At 39.5% G+C, this 17,208-nt stretch overlaps 1 protein-coding gene across 2 annotated transcripts in view; it reads left to right on the forward strand.

The window, feature by feature from the left end:
• The window catches only part of ALS2 (alsin Rho guanine nucleotide exchange factor ALS2), a 33,007-nt gene extending 16,765 nt beyond the window's left edge, over window positions 1–16,242 (forward strand). The window contains exons 14-34 of one of the 2 annotated variants that reach the window (XM_071747980.1): window positions 56–187; window positions 394–522; window positions 852–922; window positions 1,281–1,347; window positions 1,629–1,831; window positions 1,970–2,035; window positions 3,866–3,964; window positions 4,474–4,638; window positions 6,120–6,231; window positions 6,523–6,600; window positions 6,716–6,849; window positions 8,861–9,049; window positions 9,151–9,268; window positions 9,540–9,697; window positions 10,400–10,522; window positions 11,167–11,343; window positions 11,707–11,752; window positions 12,397–12,458; window positions 13,043–13,192; window positions 13,500–13,596; window positions 14,993–16,242. In XM_071747980.1, the coding sequence (XP_071604081.1) occupies window positions 56–187; window positions 394–522; window positions 852–922; window positions 1,281–1,347; window positions 1,629–1,831; window positions 1,970–2,035; window positions 3,866–3,964; window positions 4,474–4,638; window positions 6,120–6,231; window positions 6,523–6,600; window positions 6,716–6,849; window positions 8,861–9,049; window positions 9,151–9,268; window positions 9,540–9,697; window positions 10,400–10,522; window positions 11,167–11,343; window positions 11,707–11,752; window positions 12,397–12,458; window positions 13,043–13,192; window positions 13,500–13,596; window positions 14,993–15,031 (2,415 nt within the window). In that variant the 3' untranslated portion in view covers window positions 15,032–16,242. The remainder of the gene's footprint in view (window positions 1–55; window positions 188–393; window positions 523–851; window positions 923–1,280; window positions 1,348–1,628; window positions 1,832–1,969; window positions 2,036–3,865; window positions 3,965–4,473; window positions 4,639–6,119; window positions 6,232–6,522; window positions 6,601–6,715; window positions 6,850–8,860; window positions 9,050–9,150; window positions 9,269–9,539; window positions 9,698–10,399; window positions 10,523–11,166; window positions 11,344–11,706; window positions 11,753–12,396; window positions 12,459–13,042; window positions 13,193–13,499; window positions 13,597–14,992) is intronic. The other variant, XM_071747982.1, reaches the window with a different exon arrangement.
• Window positions 16,243–17,208: the final 966 nt, after the last annotated feature.

Genomic DNA, 17,208 nt, shown 5'->3' on the forward strand with positions numbered 1-17,208 from the left:
GGTAGCACAGGTGTTCAGAAGCACTCTCAGGGCTGTCTTACCTTGTGCCCTGTAGGCATCTCCAGAATACCAGAAGTTACAGGATTCCAGTTCATGCTATGAGAGCCTTGCTGTCCATCTCGGCAGGAAAAGGAAGGAAGCAGAATACACCCTTGGCTTCTGGAAGACCTTTCCTGGGAAAATGACGGTATCATCAATATTTTGCTCTTAGCATTGCACCCTGTGTCTGTTGCTGCTGCTGTTGTCCCAGCTCCACTTCTCATTTTTCTTACTTACGTGGCTGTAGTGCTCTTAACTTTAGCAAGCTTGAGCCTTTAGTATGAAAGACAAGCAGTCTGGCCTCAGGTCACACTCAGTGAGCATTTGTGACGTTGTTTTGAACCTTGCCTGTAGGACTCCTTGCGGAAGCCAGAGCGTCGCTTAATCTGTGAAAGCAGCAACCGGGGTTTGTCCCTGCAGCACGCTGGGAGGTTCTCAGTCAACTGGTTCATCCTCTTCAATGATGCTCTGGTGCATGCTCAGGTAAGCCAGCTTCAAGCAAAATGACATGTTTTCATATGGTGAAATAAAGTTTTTGTACCATTCACTGCAGTGTTTCTTGAGTGCTTAAAAGTTGTGCTTCCTTCACGTTTACAAATAAATTTGGAATTGCATACTTTATTTTTAATGTTTGATTGCTGTTTCCTGGTGGCTAGTGTACTTTCTCTTAGCTGTTTCTTGGAGCAAGGTCCATGTAAGCAGCCTGCAGTGCTCAGTTGTCCATAGCAAAGGGAAAAAACCTGTTCAGAAAGAGCATGGGACAGGGGTAATGGATCAGTACCCAGTGAAGTTTCCCTTCTCCTTGCCCACAGTTCTCAACGCACCATATTTTTCCCCTGTCTACTCTTTGGGTAGAAGCTCTTTCAGAAGAAGCTGGTAATGTGTGAGTATTCTTGCTTGTGATGCTGAAGTACTCATATATTGGGGGGGAGAATGAGTATTTTTTAATCAATTATAAACTAGCAGTGGTATAGTCTGGATTCAATCATGGCTTGTTTTAGAAATCTTATTGCGTTTCTATCTCTATTAAAAAAAACAGTATAAACATGTGAAAGAATAAGGTAGTTGAGGAAAACAAGTAGTGTTTCTTAGTGCTTCTTTTAACTGCTGAGTTGATATTAAAGTGAATGCTAGCTGGGGTGGGGGGAAGGAAGATGTAATGTTTGAGCTCTAAGAAACTTTGCCTTTTTTGGAATGAGATTTCGCTACATTAAAATACTTTTCTTCACTCTTTCGTGTAGGAATGGGTTGAAGATTACAACACCAGAAGAACAATTTGTTCTCATTTCTTCAACACCACAAGAAAAGGTAGGCATACCTACAAATTATACGTGGCCTCAGTGACATGTATGAGTTTTTCCTCTCCTGTGAAACCAAGCAGGGACAAGTATTGCCTGAGTATTCACAAAGAATGAAGTTGTCCTACAACTGTGTGTGCAGGCTGACTGCACCCTGTGCTTTGCTGTAGCCATGCTCCAGGGTACAGCACTGTACTCTGAGGAGTGCAGAGCAGACTGTAGTGTCTGTAAGGGTGAGGTTCAGTGCAAAGGCAGATGTTGGCTAAATGCTGTGATGCAACTCTGTTGCAGACCAAGTGGCTGAGGGCCATAAGCCAAGCAGTGGATCAGGCCCTTAGGGGGACTTCTGACTTCATTCTGTGTGGAGCTGGAGGCAACGTGCCAAGACAGGAGCCCCCCATTTCCCGCAGTGCCAGATACACCTTCTACAAGGACCCTCGCTTCAAGGATGCTGTTTATGACGGGAGGTGGCTGTCAGGAAAGCCCCATGGCAGGTAAACACACTGGAATGTAACAGTTGAAAACAAAATGAGGTCATCGCTGTGTCAGTAAGTTGGGTCTCTCACAGAAATTAGGAGGTGTGAAGTGAACTGATGACCTTACACACATGTATGGCTTTGTATTTTTTCCAGAGGGATCCTAAAGTGGGCAGATGGAAGAATGTACTCTGGGACTTTCCGGACTGGGCTGGAGGATGGGTAAGATCCTCTCACTGCTTGTGGAGCCAAAGGACAAGAAATACCTTTCATTGTAAGAGATAACAAAAACCTTTAATGAAGAAGGTTTTGCAGTTAATCATACTGACTCAGGGTTATATGTGATAAAAAGATATATCTGTTAACGAGATATATCTGTATGTTGATGTACAGATACTCATTTATCTGGAGGTTCCCTAGTTGTCTTCTCAATAGACTCATGCAACTGCATGATTAAAAACTTGCTCTTTCATAAAAACTGAAACTAGTTGGGGTAATCAGCTGTAGAATGGAGAAAGGAAATGTTAAAACAGCAAAACAGGGGTGTGTATGTGTGTGTGTGCTTGTATAAACTCCTAAGCAGAGAAAGGCAAATGAAAAGTCTGCAGTCAACTTTTTGCTGTATAGGTAGCTAACTTTTTTTTTGGGTGTAGTTCTCTTCCAGAAGCTCCAGTATTGGGATTTTTTCCTTCTAGAAAATTCAGTGCCTTTCATGCAGTGTAGTGATGCATCTTCTCTAATATTTTCCTTGCTGTGTTTCTGGTAGAGCGAGGGTTTAATAATTCAGGAAGAAGATGACACAATCTTGAATCGACTTCAGGGTTTGGATGATAAAAAACAAAACCAGTGAGAGTATATGATCCTAATGATTAAGATAACTGGCACAGAGAAGTTTGAAAATAGCATGAATAAAGTCCTAGACTTGATAAAGTTATCTCTTGAAACAAATAAGACCACTTGAAAGTTACTTAATTTATTACACAGCTTTGAATTAATCTATGGATGTCTTTGCTCTGAATCTGCCTAGGGTACTACTAAGATAAGAGGTTAACTTATTTCCAAAGGCATTTTTGTATGAAACTTGCAAGCAGACTTGTCTATACTGGGCAGGATAAAAATTTATGAGGAGTCCTATTAGTTTGTAGTTATTTTCAAAGTATGAAGCTTGACAGATAGTAGAAATAGGGTCTGGCTGCAGATAACTTTAAAATGCACCTTAGCAACTGGTGTAATGTCAGCCTATAAAACCAGATGAGACATTTGGTCGTTTCTGCCCAGTAGGAAATGTTACTAACCCTGGTGCTTTTAGGGTTGTTGGGTATGGCAGCACTGCAAACAGGTCCCCACCAGAAACAAATGGATTGGTATTCAGCTGTACTTGCTAGGATTATCAAATGCCATGTATTTGTATTTTAGCTGTCATGCTATAATCTCAGCACTTGACAACAGTAATGTCTTGCTGGGGTAGATGTGCTTTTAGGAAAACCTTCATAATTGGATTTTAATCTCGCCTGAAGATGAGAATCAGTAAACAGAAGTTTCACCTCTCATTGTTTTTAGGCATAAAAAGAATGCCTGAAAAGGCATTCTGCAATTGTGAACAGTTCTGTGCTACTGTTGGAGCATTATGGGAATCCAGCAGCTTTTTGATTTTTTTTTTTTACATATTTTTCTGTATCAACACTTGTTTTTGTCTTTCCCTGGAGTAAAGATTTGTTTCAATTTTAAAGGAGATGGCAAAGGTAGAAGCAGTCTTACAGTGTGAGCAGAATTGTGAGGGTTGTGAGCTGTACAAAGCTGAGAAAAATGCAGTAGCATGGCTAGGTTCAACAGGAGAGAAGGAGTACAGACTAAATTGACCGGGGGATGGTGGAATTCCTGCTTTCTGTTTAAAAAAGGTAATAAAAATAATCTGTAACTGCTGTAGCTGGAGACACACTAAAAATTACATAGAGCATTCTGCTTTTACAGCGAGTTTGATACAATCTGTTCCTGTTTGTGATAAAATGTTTGTGTTACGGCTGCTTGTGTTCCATGTCTGTTCCTTGGCAGGTATGGTGAATACAGAGTGCCAAACAAAGCTCTGAATAAGGATGACCACTACGTGGGTTACTGGAAGGAAGGCAAAATGTGTGGGCATGGAGTCTACAGGTGACATGTAGTGCTTGTGGTGCTGTCCTAGCAGAGGGGAGAGCAGGACTAGTGCTCTGGCACACTCCTTAGCAAGCTGTGTGTGACTTTATTGTTGCATTTCAGTTAGTTTGGGTTATTTTCTTCCCATGATGCACACATGTGCAGTGTTCTGCTATTAACATCTATCCTAATATTGTTACCAACTTGCAACAATAAAGGACTCTTCTGAGAGAGAAATGTAACATCTAAATAGCTTGGCCTGCTGGGGAGACAGTGGCTTTAAAAAAGCAATGCATCAAATGACTTGTATTAAAGGCTCACTTTTACCCCAAACATAATTCTCCTGTAGCTCCTGCTTGGTGGGGATGTCATGGGATTCCTTGAGGGAGAAGAAGGTTGAGCCATTCAGGGGGGAAAGAAGAAAAGATAACAGCAACAAAAAAAATTATCAAAAAAATCTAACAAAAGCACCAAATCACAATAGCAAAGTGGATTTTAGGAATGCTTCTTACTCTTTCTGGCAATAGCTATGCTACTGGTGAGGTGTATGAAGGGTGTTTCCAGGATAACATGCGTCATGGGCATGGGCTGCTGCGCAGTGGGAAGCTGACCTCCTCCTCTCCCAGCATGTTCATTGGACAGTGGACAATGGATAAGAAGAGTGGTTATGGAGTTTTTGATGATATCACAAGGTAAGGCTTCTGTTCCACGTGTATTCCACTGGGGTTTGGTCTGTTAGTAGTGTTCTTGGTGCATGTGGTTTTTTACCTCTTTTTACTAGGCTTTCTGGGTTGATGATCTAAAGAACTGGTTCTAGAGACAGCATTTTGGTGCTGCTTCTGGTGTTGATGTGGGGTTTTTTGTTGTATTTGTGGGGGGGGTTTCTGCCTTGCTTTCCTATCATATTCCTGCCTGAAAACTAGCACTGAATGTGGAACCTTACTGAGGTATCTTGTGGTGGCAGTGCTGAAATCTTTATGAATGTCATGCAGGGAGTACTCTTTCATCTCAGACATGTAAGACTGCGTTATTCATGATATGATATATAAGACTAGGGAAATTTCAGCTTATGCTCAGGTTTTCCATTGACTTATTTATTCTGTCACTGCAGCAGAGGAAAGATGGTTTCTCTCAGGGCAGAAGAGTGAAGTGATGATCTTAAAAACAGAATGTGCTCCATGAATGCTGTCTGAGCACACATCAGTACTGTCTGCTTTTTCATTCACTAATTTAATGATGTTCTTTCCTGAAAAAGAGAGCTTTTGGTGAGACCCCAAGAAAACTGGTTTTGATGTAGTGGAACTAACAGCCCACTTAAGAAACAGAACCACAAAACGTCTGGAGGTGGTGTGGATATTTTTCTGGAAGGAAGCTTATGTAGCATCTCTAGGGATTTCCTGGTGTCAGTTTTGCACCTCATCTTTTTCATTGGTGGTTGTTGTTCTTGTCCTCTAGTGTCAAGATGTCTCCACATCTTGACTTTATTTATCCATTTGTTTACCTAGGACTGGGTAAAGAGCTGGCAGCTTTCCTCACAGGCCCCCTCACCTCCAGAATTTGTGATGCAGTGGCAGTTCATGGTGGCAGAGGAATGCAGTGTTTTCTTTCTATTCCAGAGTTACTGGAATATGAGTGAGCAGACCTCATGGTAGTTCTCCTCCTGGTCTCAGGGAAGGATATGCACATATGTTTTATGCACATATGTTTGTGGCCTAAAGTTTAGTTTTCTTCACTTGCCCAGGCAAATCAGGAATAGTTGCAGACACTCTTTATATCATCCTGTCATTTTTGCAGACAAGTAATTTGAGAATTTGTAGCTTCTACTCTCTTATGAGTAACATCCTGGCTGTGTCTGTCTCTTCAAGAAGCCTCCACCCAGCTGGTGTGATGAATCAGATCAGCATTCTGCAAGGCTATGGGTCCAGTCAGCTGGAAGATACCCCTGAATTTAGATTAATGACTGGTCTTGCTGTGACCATAATTCCATTATAGTTAATTGTTATTAAAAACCCTCTCTTTCCCTGAAGCTAGTGCAGCTAGATTGACAGACCTGAAGCAGTGCTGGATGCCTCTTCTGTAATAGTTTTTGAAATGGTCAAACATCACAGTAAAGCCAAAGAAAGGATATAAATGTACTACTTAGACTGCATTCTTCCTAATTATTTTTCTTCAGAGGAGAAAAGTATATGGGAATGTGGCAAGATGATGTTTGCCAAGGCAATGGTGTGGTGGTGACTCAGTTTGGACTGTATTATGAAGGAGCCTTCAGCACCAACAAAATGATGGTGAGTTGTACTCTGCTGTAGTGACTTTTCCTTTAAGTGTGGTAGCTTGCTTAGGCAGATCAGCTTATGTTAGGCTGTGTAAATCTTCTGTTCTAAATTTCTATTGTCCCAGCTTTTAAATTGTCTCTATAATCTCTGTTCTGTTTCACTTAGGACTAATTGAGAACCTGCTTTTAAAATTTTAAAAAAATTGCTAAAAATTAGTAACAGGCTTTTCAGTTTATCTTTAGATATGTGGTCTGGCCTTCTGTTAAAATTACTGCTTTGTGTTTTTTATGATTGTCTGTGTAGGGGACTGGAATTCTGCTTTCTGAGGATGATACAGTTTATGAGGGGGAATTTTCAGATAACTGGACTCTGAGTGGGAAGGTTGGTATTTGGTATCATGCTTGTCACTTGTAAAATATTACCATCTAAAAAAAGTCTCTTTCCTTGTAATTTGGTACCCAGTAGATTTCAGTTAATTTTTTTATCTTCTCTCAAGGGAACACTGACATTGCCAAATGGGGATTATATTGAAGGTATCTTCAGTGGAGAATGGGGATCTGGGATCAAAATCACAGGAACCTACTTCAAACCCAGCTTGTATGAGAATGAGAAGGACAAACCTAAAGCATTGTGAGTGCTGAGTACCAAAGAATTTGTCATATGCTTCAGTAATACTTTGGAACATTACTATTGTCTTTTTTCAAAGGCCAGTTAAAAATATATTTCCAGAGAAATGGTGATATTTTGAAAACATTTTCTGGTTTTTGCTCCTCTTGTCTCCTGCATAAGGAATAAAACAAGCATCTATAAATATGTTATTGCTTTAATTACCGCTTCAATACGCAAATAACAGCCTAAAATTATAGAACAGCCAACGTGCTGCTACTGGCCCTGAAGCAGTCTCAGTTTTTTTTATTTAAATCTAAACTGGCTGTTGTAATCTGAATCACTGACTCCTAACATGCTGGGAGACTAATTTACATTTGAGTGATTAAGTCAATCACAGAACTTTCTGCCTTCTGCCAATTACTTGCCTAGTAAATTAGTTAATTTAATATGTTATTTAATAATGCTGTGGGGGTAAATTTTACACCTCTTCCAAACAATGTGTTAGAAAATAGTAGAAAAATCTCCTGAATTATAAAAGAGAGAATTTTAACACTTTGGCAAAGATAATTTTTAAAAGTATTCATATAAGCCCTTATAGCACATGCATTAGATCTGTTTTCTTTGGGGAAAAAGCCACAGTTTAAGTCGTAACTGAGATATGTTATACATATATAAGATACGTTGAGTATGTTTGAGTAAATTTAAAAAGTGGTTGGTGAAATTTCAGTGTTTGATAGCACTACATACTGGTTTACAGTATCAGTAATTGTACAGGATTCAATAGCTTTGACACAGACTCAAATTTCAGATTAAAATGGTAAATGCAGCTCCGATGTTTTTACCTAGATGACTTCTCAGTGTGCTTCCTGAAGCATTCACTGGTAATTTCTTTTGACAACACTGACACCTACAACAGGATGCAGAGTTAAGCAGGCCTCCCTGCTGAACAACACTTGCAACCTTAGCAGTTCTCTGCTTTTTACCCCAGTAGGGAGTCTATGAATAAATGTATGCACATATTTTTGAAGAGTGCTTGTGAAATAAGGATTTCATCTACCCTTTTCAGGCTTTCTTGAAGTTGGAAATCTTCTGGTCTAATTTGTGGAAAGGCTTGAAGCCTATTTTCTCTGCTTTGTGAAACTGGAAGCATGGAAAAATAATCAGTGTTGCTAGTTCTCATTTCAGATGTGATGGAAAAATATTAATGAAAGGTCTGATGATTTCTAACTCTTGCTTTAAATTAAGCTAGAACTGTTAACCCTGACAGCATTTATGTGCTTTATGAAAGCTTGTCAAAGTCCTAAATTTCATTACATGTCTGAGATACCTTGATCTATAGGAGGAACAGTGAAAGTTGTTGGTTTTCCTTTGGCTGTTGAGAATCCCTGAGCATTAGCTGCTGGTGAAATTATGCCTGAGATGGTTTTACTGTCGTCAGTAGATGCTACCTTAGGGCCAGAAGCCATATATTAATTCTTTGTATTTATCTGGGTATCTGTGCCATGTGTACATTCCAGGATAGTGAGATATTTGGCATGTTTTTGTTGCCATGTCTTTGGTATGTGACAGTGTCCTGAGCCTTGTGAATGAATACTAGGGGTAGAGTGCCATTAGTCCCTTTTTCTTGGAAATCAAACCAGTCCTTTTAGCATTTCAACAAACCCATTTCCTGGAAGTAAGATTGACTTGTCTAATGTAAGAAGGTTCATGGTTGTTAACACATTATTACAATATTTTTAATATCTACATGTTACTTTATTAAATACTACATGGATTAGAGTATGTTAATTAGCAAGGAGAAGACAGTTAAGGATAAGAATAACTTTTTAAGCTCATTCTAGAAGGTTTTGGAAGTCAAGACATTTATTACATACCAGGTTCTAGGTTTATTCTTAGTGACACTTATCTGCCAGTACAGACTGTTAAGATGTATTATCAGCTTTTAGTACAGTAGTGTGGTGTTGGATTGTCAGTGGCCATAGGTGACTTTCCTAGCTGAACGTGTTGTTTCACAACTGTTTGATTTTAACAGAGTAGCTGCTCATTTTGTTAGGAGGAAACTTGGGATCCTGGCAGTGCCTCCTGATGAGAAATGGAAGGCAGTGTTTGAAGAGTGTTGGAACCAGCTTGGCTGTGAGAGCCCGGGCCAGGGGGACAGATGGAAGGCTTGGGACAATATTGCAGTGGCCCTGACCACCAACCGACGGCAGCACAAAGACAGGTTGGTGCCTAGAGAGCGTAGGTGTTGGCTTCAGGGCTGGTTTTTTCCTACTTTGTCAAATAAATAATCTGTACAATCCCATTGTCTTTTTAAAACTGCAGCCCAGAATTACTGAGCCGCTCGCATACTCAGACACTGGAAAGTTTGGAGTTCATTCCACAACACATTGGTGCCTTCACCCTGGAAAAATATGAAAATATAAAAAAATATTTGATAAAGGTAATGCACTTCACAAATGCTCACGCAACTTGTTGGTAAGGCAAGGCATGATGTCAAGCTCACTTTTTGAAAGCTTTCTTTAATTGATTCTATATTTGCACTCTTCCCATCCATGTTGTATTAATTCATGTTTGCTTTTAACTTCCTAGTGTATTGAATTTAAGTTCACAGCTAAGACTGAAATCATGATGCACCTAATAGATATTGCCTTAAAGTCAGTTTTGTCTCAATTACAGTTTTAATTGTAGCCAGTTAATACCTTTCACCTCAGGCTTGTGATACTCCTCTCCATCCTCTGGGCAAGCTGGTGGAAGCACTGGTGGCTGTCTACAGAATGACTTACGTTGGAGTCGGAGCCAATCGACGATTGCTGCAGGAGGCTGTCAGAGAGATCAAGTCCTACCTCAAACGCATCTTCCAGTTGGTTAGGTACAGAGACTAATTTTTAAGTCAAGCTACTGCTGAATTAATTACAGATATCTCATGTACCTAGTGTTTATGATGTCCAACTGTGCCTGTATCTTTACTCTGTCTTGAGGTTTGCTTACACTTCCTTAACCTTTTTAAGGAGGCTGGAATAATCTGTCAAATATAGAAAAACTGAAATCTTCACAGTGCATTGCATCCTACATTGTACTTTAAAATATTGCTGCAGGAAGCTCTGCTTGACTATGGGTTTCCAGTTTATTGTCTGGATATCTGCACTGTGAAAAGGCAGTGTTCAAAAGGTATAGAAGAATAGGGTGTGGACTTGCAGTGCATTCCATTGTGGTTCTTACCAGCGTGGATAACTGATGTTCCTGTGAAGTGCTTGCTTAGATTCTAGGGAGCAATTACAACTTCAAGTCCTACAAATCTGAAAGCAGAGAATGCCCCAGATTATTAAGCATGAGAAGCCTTGTTTGGAAGGAAGTGGTGTGAAGGTAGGAGAGGTGTCTCTGGCAGTGGAGGTGTTTGCCTTGGTAAGTTTCCTTCCAGAAGAATGCTACTGTGTATCTGTTAGCTGTGCTATTTTAGCCAGCATCTATTATGGCAGCTGAATTTTCTTTCCTCTCCAATCTTGCCTTCTCGTGCTATGATTTGTAGGAACTTGAAGCCAAATCAAACGTTACGGTGTGTGTTGCCGTTTAGGTTCTTGTTTCCTGACCTTCCGGAAGAGGGCAGTACAATTCCATTTCTGGCAGCAGAGACCAGGGGAAGAAGATCCTTCTGCAGCGGGAAGTCTGACTCCAGATCAGAGTCTCCTGAGCCAGGGTAAGTGAAGGAAGAAAAACTGAGCTAAGGAAGGCTTAATTATATTCCTTTTCTTTTTATCTTGGGTAGGGGGAAATAAGCATATGTGTCACTGATGGATATAAGCAGGCTTCTCTCCCCCTCACTTTGGTTCTGGTAACAGGTTTCTGACAAGCATACTTTCATGGCTACAATAAGCATTTCACCCCTGTCCCCAGCAGAGGTTTTCTACTTAAGGCCAAACTTGCTTTTGTCTGTTGTGGGGAAACAAATTCAGACTGTGGCCCAGGCTTCAGAAAAGTATGGGATGTGAGCACAGGGGTACTGCAGGTCCAGTGCACATACCCTGCACCACAGTCACACGCAGCTCACTCTGGTGCCCATCCTTGTTGTGTCCACAGCAACCTCAGGTGTGGTCAGAAAGAACTGCACCACAATCCCTGCCCCAAACTCACCTGCACATGGACTGTGAAAGAGCGTTACTGCTAAGGATTGATGAACATAGATACTATTTGATGGCTTTGTACTTTATTATACCTCATAGAATACGCTCTACTAAATGAGAGATACGTTCCAATGATTTCTTCTTCATTCAATTTTTATAGATAATTAGACTGTTGAAATGTCTGCCTCTTCAGACCACCCTACCCTCTCTTTCCTTACAGCTATGTGGTAACCAGTTTTGGCTTGCTGCTCCCTGTGTTACTGCCACGACTCTATCCTCCCCTGTTCATGCTGTATGCCTTAGACAACGAGCGTGAGGAAGATGTTTACTGGGAATGTGTTTTACGTCTCAACAAACAAACTGATCTGGCTCTGCTGAGCTTTCTTGGAGTGCAAGCGTGAGTATGCTCCAGTAATAAGACAACTGGAAAAGATCATGGCATGTAGTTAAATAAAGCAACTAAAACCCCCTGTTGCCAAAGTGCTTTTCTTTGCTTTAAATGCATCTAGATGTATTTGTGCTTCAGAGAGTGAGTAACATAAAGAGTGGCAGGGTAGGGGATGGGGAAGAGTGGCATTGTTTGAAAAACAGAGCAAGGCATCTCAAATCAGGTCATTTTCCATCTTTTTGTGCTGGATGTAGTTGATCCAGTAGAGCGAGCTGTTGTATCTCACAGCAGAACATGGTTAGTTCATATTCATAAGGAGAAAAATGCTTTAAGATTCTGCTTTCTCAACAGACTGTGTTGGGTTCTTTGCAGGAAATTTTGGCCGGGAACTGTCTCCATCCTTGGGGAGAGTAGAAAGGTATGTTCATGGGGCCTTGGCTTACAGTGTGCTTTTGCCCAGGGTTTCTTTACAGAAAGAAACCGAGCTAATAAAGAAGGGGTCAAAGAATTTTTGACCAGGCTTTTTGCCTGGTATTCTCTTTTTTTTCCTGGACATTTGTCTGCTACTTAGCAGCTACATCAGTGATTTGTTACATCTGTCAGTCCAGCTTTGTCACTTACTGTCTTACACTGTAATGAATTCTAATTCAGGAAGACTTTGGTCTCCAGTTATGAAAAAGTGAGAATAACAGCGTTCAAGGAAATTTTCAAGCTGCTTGCTGAAGAGAATTGCACCATTGCATACTTACTGATCGAGAGCATACATGTGTAGTTGTTATTAATCATTGCCTTGCTGAAAGTTGCTGAATGCTGCTTAAAGGTAGTGTAGAACTTGAGTCTCTGTGCATCAATAAGAGTGGCTAAATAATCATAACTTTGAACAATTTGGGTTTTACATCATGGTTTAAGTCATGTCTGTTTATGAATCAGTATACTTTCATTTACTTTTATTTGTCTTGCTTTATTTATCTTTTACACCAGTGTAGCATGATACACTGTTTTTCTTCTGTTGAGTAGTGTGCTGTCTAAGCCTGCATGATAAATCTTCTTATGATTACACAGGTATCATCAAGTACAAAAGATGCATGCTTTGCCTCTGCAGTTGAATGTTTACAGCAAATCAGGTAATTCTCTGAAATTTGTCTTTTAGTATTTTACTTTTCCTGCTGTAGTAGTAATTATTTTATTGAGATCCCTTAACTGTCACCTTTTCTTTGGTCACCTTAATAAGAGAGGTCATCAAGATATTTCAGAGTTGTTCTTGAAGATGTGAGTGATGTCTCCCAGTGGGGAATGAAGTGCAGCCTCATAAATGTGACTGAGAGATGTGTCTATAGCAAGTTTTTTAGAATCAAATGTGTCAGGGTTTCAATTAAAATTTGTGAGAGTGAATTTCTAAACAATTACAGTAACATGACCTGTGTACAGGGAGCTTTTCTGTGTAAGGAATTCTACAGTAAGAATATAAGTAGAAATTATAGAATGGAAATTTTTTTCCCTCTTTACCACTATGTCAAAACATTTGCAAACTTTGAAGACAGCCTTGGTTGCAGCACTGTGCTGTTTTCCAGCAATTGCTTCCTATGGTACTGCACAGCCTTGGTGCAAAGGATCTGGCTTCATGTTAGCTAGCAAATTGTCTTCCTGGTTTTGATGCAGATGTGCAACTTCTTACTTTTACCCTGTTCTGCTCTTGCTGTCTGAACAGTACCACGTTTACCCCATCCGACAAGTTGAAGGTGATCCAGCAGACTTTTGAAGAGATCTCTCAGAGTGTACTTGAGACTCTTCAGGAAGATTTTCTGTGGTCCATGGATGACTTATTTCCTGTTTTTCTCTATGTGGTGTTGCGAGCCAGGTAGGCACTATGAGTGGCATCACCCATAAGCTGAGCACAGGCAGGATGAGTACCCTTAGCAGTATTAAACACTCCTGCTTCTCATTATAGAACCACCTGCTAGCTTTGTGTAGATCAGTTAATTTTTTGGTTTGGTTGTGTTTGCTTTGGCTTGAAAAAAATTTTGAACAGTTGACTGAAATGACTGTGACCTTAGAAAGAGGTTAGGGAATAGTATGGGTTTTTGCACAACACCAGATACAAAAGGTAGAAACATGACAATGACATCCTCTGTTGAACAGTTTTCTTTCTCACCTGCATGTAACAGAATAAGGAATTTGGGATCTGAGGTGCACTTAATTGAAGACCTGATGGATCCTTACCTGCAGCATGGGGAGCAAGGCATCATGTTCACTACCTTGAAGGTATGAAAAATACTAAAGGATATTAAATGTTTTTTTTTCGGAAATTAATCAGCTTTTAAGCAATGATGGTCAACTTAGGACAATTGTATGAACATGAAGTTATGATCTCTTTGACATTTTTATTCAAGATTTTTCTTGGATGAGCACGGAAACTTTAGAGCTTAGGATAACCTAACAAGTGCAGGTACTGCTAATAAAATGGTGCAAATGTCCTTTATTCAAATGTAATATTGGTTGCTGTTGACTGTTCCGAATGCTTACCTGTGGCTTGTTCTCCTGTGATAGAACAAACATTATTTCCTTTATAAAAATAAGAATGAACTGATTTTTTGGAGTTAGCCATTCCTATAATGTTTAAGTCTAACATCACATCAAGTTGCTTCAGGAATCAATTTCACAAAAAAATAATAAAAAAATATATATTTTTTTGCTGTGTCATTCTATGCATTCAATTTATTACTTCCCTCTTTTTAAATGTGGAAAAAAAGGGGAGAATCTGTTTCAATTAATATACCATTGTACACTGGGATTTCCATAATGGAAATAGGTTGTTTTGATAACTCAGACCTGTTCAGACTAGTAGGTATTGTGACAGTCCAGCTGTGTAGAGGGGTTGTTTTGGAGGGAGGTTGTTAACCTGAAACTTAAAATAAAAAGCTAAGCTCCTATTGTGACATCTGGCTGTGCAAACTGGGTGCAGAGTTTTTTTTTCTTATCAGTTATTTTTTATAGTGCTGCAGAAAGGGACGGTTTAAGTTGTTTAAAATATGTAGAATAATCATAGAATCATTGAATTGTGAGGGTTGGAAGAGACCTTTAACAGTCATCTACGTAGTAGCAGTAGAATCTTATTTTCCATGAGTGCAGGTGTTGTCTGAGACATTTACAGTAAGTTTCTGGTCATGGCTGACCCAAGGTGTGTTTGAGGTAGCATTAGGGAGTGAGCAGCTATGGAACAGCAGGTCAGGGTGTTTCTCCAGAGGATGTACACCTTGGCTTTCCAGTCTGAGTGTTTTGAAGTGCTTAATCACTGCATCCTTGTTCTGCAAGGAAATAGTTTCTTTTTTGGGTCCTTCTGTCGAAGGGCAAAGACAGACTTGAGAGTAAAAAAAAACTTGGTAAAGCTGGGAGCTGTGGAAGTATTCAGAATCCCAAATCATGCTGTCTTGCTTCATTAAGAGTTGGACATAATTTGTAATTTAAAATCTCCTGTTGCCGTTTTTGCTAGTTTTCATATAAGAAGATTCTTGAGTGTCACTGTATGATCACTGTTTGTAGAAAGCCTAAGCCTCTGTTTTCTTGGATAGAAAAAAAAAATCAACTCTTTTGTGTATGATGCTTTATCAGCTCACTGGTAACTGGTGTGTATGCTAAATTGAACTTTGTTTTGATTCAGGCATGTTACTACCAGATTCAACATGAAAAGCTTACCTAGACCATCATTCATGACATGGCTCTGTGGGATAATCTGGTCACTGGAACTTCACTCAAACCCACTTTCTTCCCTGAAATGGCACTTAGAAAATACTCTGTTACAATTCTTCTGTTACAGATGAAAATATTCCACTGTTTTTTCTGAACTTTCCCTTTTAAGATTGGAAAACTGCAGCCAGAGACTATCAGTGAAGTGAAGCAAGAGACTTAGTTTGTCAAGGACTTGCCAAGTAGAAATAATTTCTTATTCTAGCAGAAAGCTGATTTTACTCCTTTTCAGTTAACAATGCTACAAAAAGGCATGTCATCTTCATAGAGTACCTGTGAAAGTCTGGACTGCATGGCTTCTCAAGCAGTGGGATTGTTTTTATTGTTATTGGTTTGTCAATAGAGATGTTTAAAGAGAATGAATTGCACCACAGAACCATTCAGTCTTCCTGAATTAAGCTATTATGTTTGTTTATTTAAAAAGATAGAAATATGCTAATATTTATAATGAATTACCTATAGTGCATTTGGCTGCAAAGGTTTTGAGGCATCTGTGTTGAAAAGAATTGCTGAATGCAGTGGAAATAAACACGCTGTTGTGGACTTTCCTGTTGACTAGAATTATAAACTTAAAGGCATTCACCATTCTTTCTGTTTATGAAAGAAATGACCACTTCATATTTTGGCACTGAATTAAACACCTGAAATCTGCAGTCCTCAGTTTCACTGCACCAAGGTCTGCTCTGGAACCCCGTGTGAGAGGAGAATGGGACTGTGCTCTTGAACAAGTTGACAACGGACTGGATTTGAGACTTCTGCCTGTTAATTTGAGTGTCAGAGTGGAAAAATTCTAACCTGGTTGCATTTTTGATCATGTAGAGAAGAAGTCATTTTCCTGGGGAAACTTTGTGTGTATGTTCTTCTGTGGCTTATGGTTAACTTTATTTATACCCATGACACCCATGATAATTTGGGTATCATAGGTGCTGTTCCTTACTATGGCTGACTCCAGAAAGGGGGGAGGGTGGCAAAGGCTATAGAATGTTATCATCAGGTAAGTTATGTCAAACTATCACAGATAACACTAATCGTATTTTTGAAATAGTAATCATGGCTTGTGTGTTGGCACCTTAATGGAAAGAAAACCATGTCAAAATACTGTTTTAAACAGTGACTGTGATGTAGCAATTTTCATAATAAATAAAAGGATTGGTCTTTCTGAAATTACCTTTAGTTTTATCAGAGAAGGGGAAAGAGTAATTCTGGCAAGATGGTGTTTAGAACTGTTGTTGTAATTGTTATACTTGCAACAAACTATGTAGATAATAGAAAACAGAGACAATAGATTTTGCAAACCATTTTGTTAGCTTACTCTTATTTAGCTTACTCTGTTAGCTTACTCTAAATTACGCTGAACAGTAATATGAATAAAAGGGAAGCTATAGAAAAAGAAGTTAATTTGGAAGGGGAGGGTGAGATGCACAGGAAAGGGTGGAAAGTATAATTGAAGTAATTTCAGCACTTAACCTTTTTTTTTTGCTAGGTGCAGTCTTTCCATGCAATCATCTCGTATAACTTAATGTACAAAAAATACTTATCTGAAACATGGGGGAGCAGAACTGCTGCTCCCAGCAGCGTAACAGCTGGGTAAATCAATGGCAATATTTTTTGTCTGCAAAGATCCAAATTCAGGATTTATTTCACCTCTGGTAGGAGTGTCATCATTAAAAACAGGTTTGGTTTTCCCCGAGCCCTGGCTGTGTAGCTCTTCAGAGTCAGTGTTTTTTCAGGTGTTTCAGGAGAAAGGAATTACTTTTTATCTACAGCTTTGACACACAGAAGGCTTTATTTTATATGACCTGGCTCTCCCACAGGGATTCTGTGACTTAAACTGAGAGTATAACTAGAGATGGGAAGTTTTCCCATCATCTTTCTGCCTTTGAAGGAGGTGAATCTGCCCAATATGTAGCTACTTAAAATGTTTTGCTTCATTTACAGTCAGTTTGTGCAAAGTTGAGACCCAAAACACAAATAATAGGTCTGACTTTACATACACAACAAACACACACGACTTGTTACAAAAAGTGGTGATACAGCACATGAATTTAGCTTGCTGATTAATGGAAGCAGCTAGCCTGGGCTGGATTATTTTTGGTCTTTCTGATATATCTCTCGGTTATTAGCTGAAGA

The sequence above is a fragment of the Heliangelus exortis genome, chromosome 6, assembly GCF_036169615.1.
Source record: "Heliangelus exortis chromosome 6, bHelExo1.hap1, whole genome shotgun sequence".
Classification (NCBI taxonomy): domain Eukaryota; kingdom Metazoa; phylum Chordata; class Aves; order Apodiformes; family Trochilidae; genus Heliangelus; species Heliangelus exortis.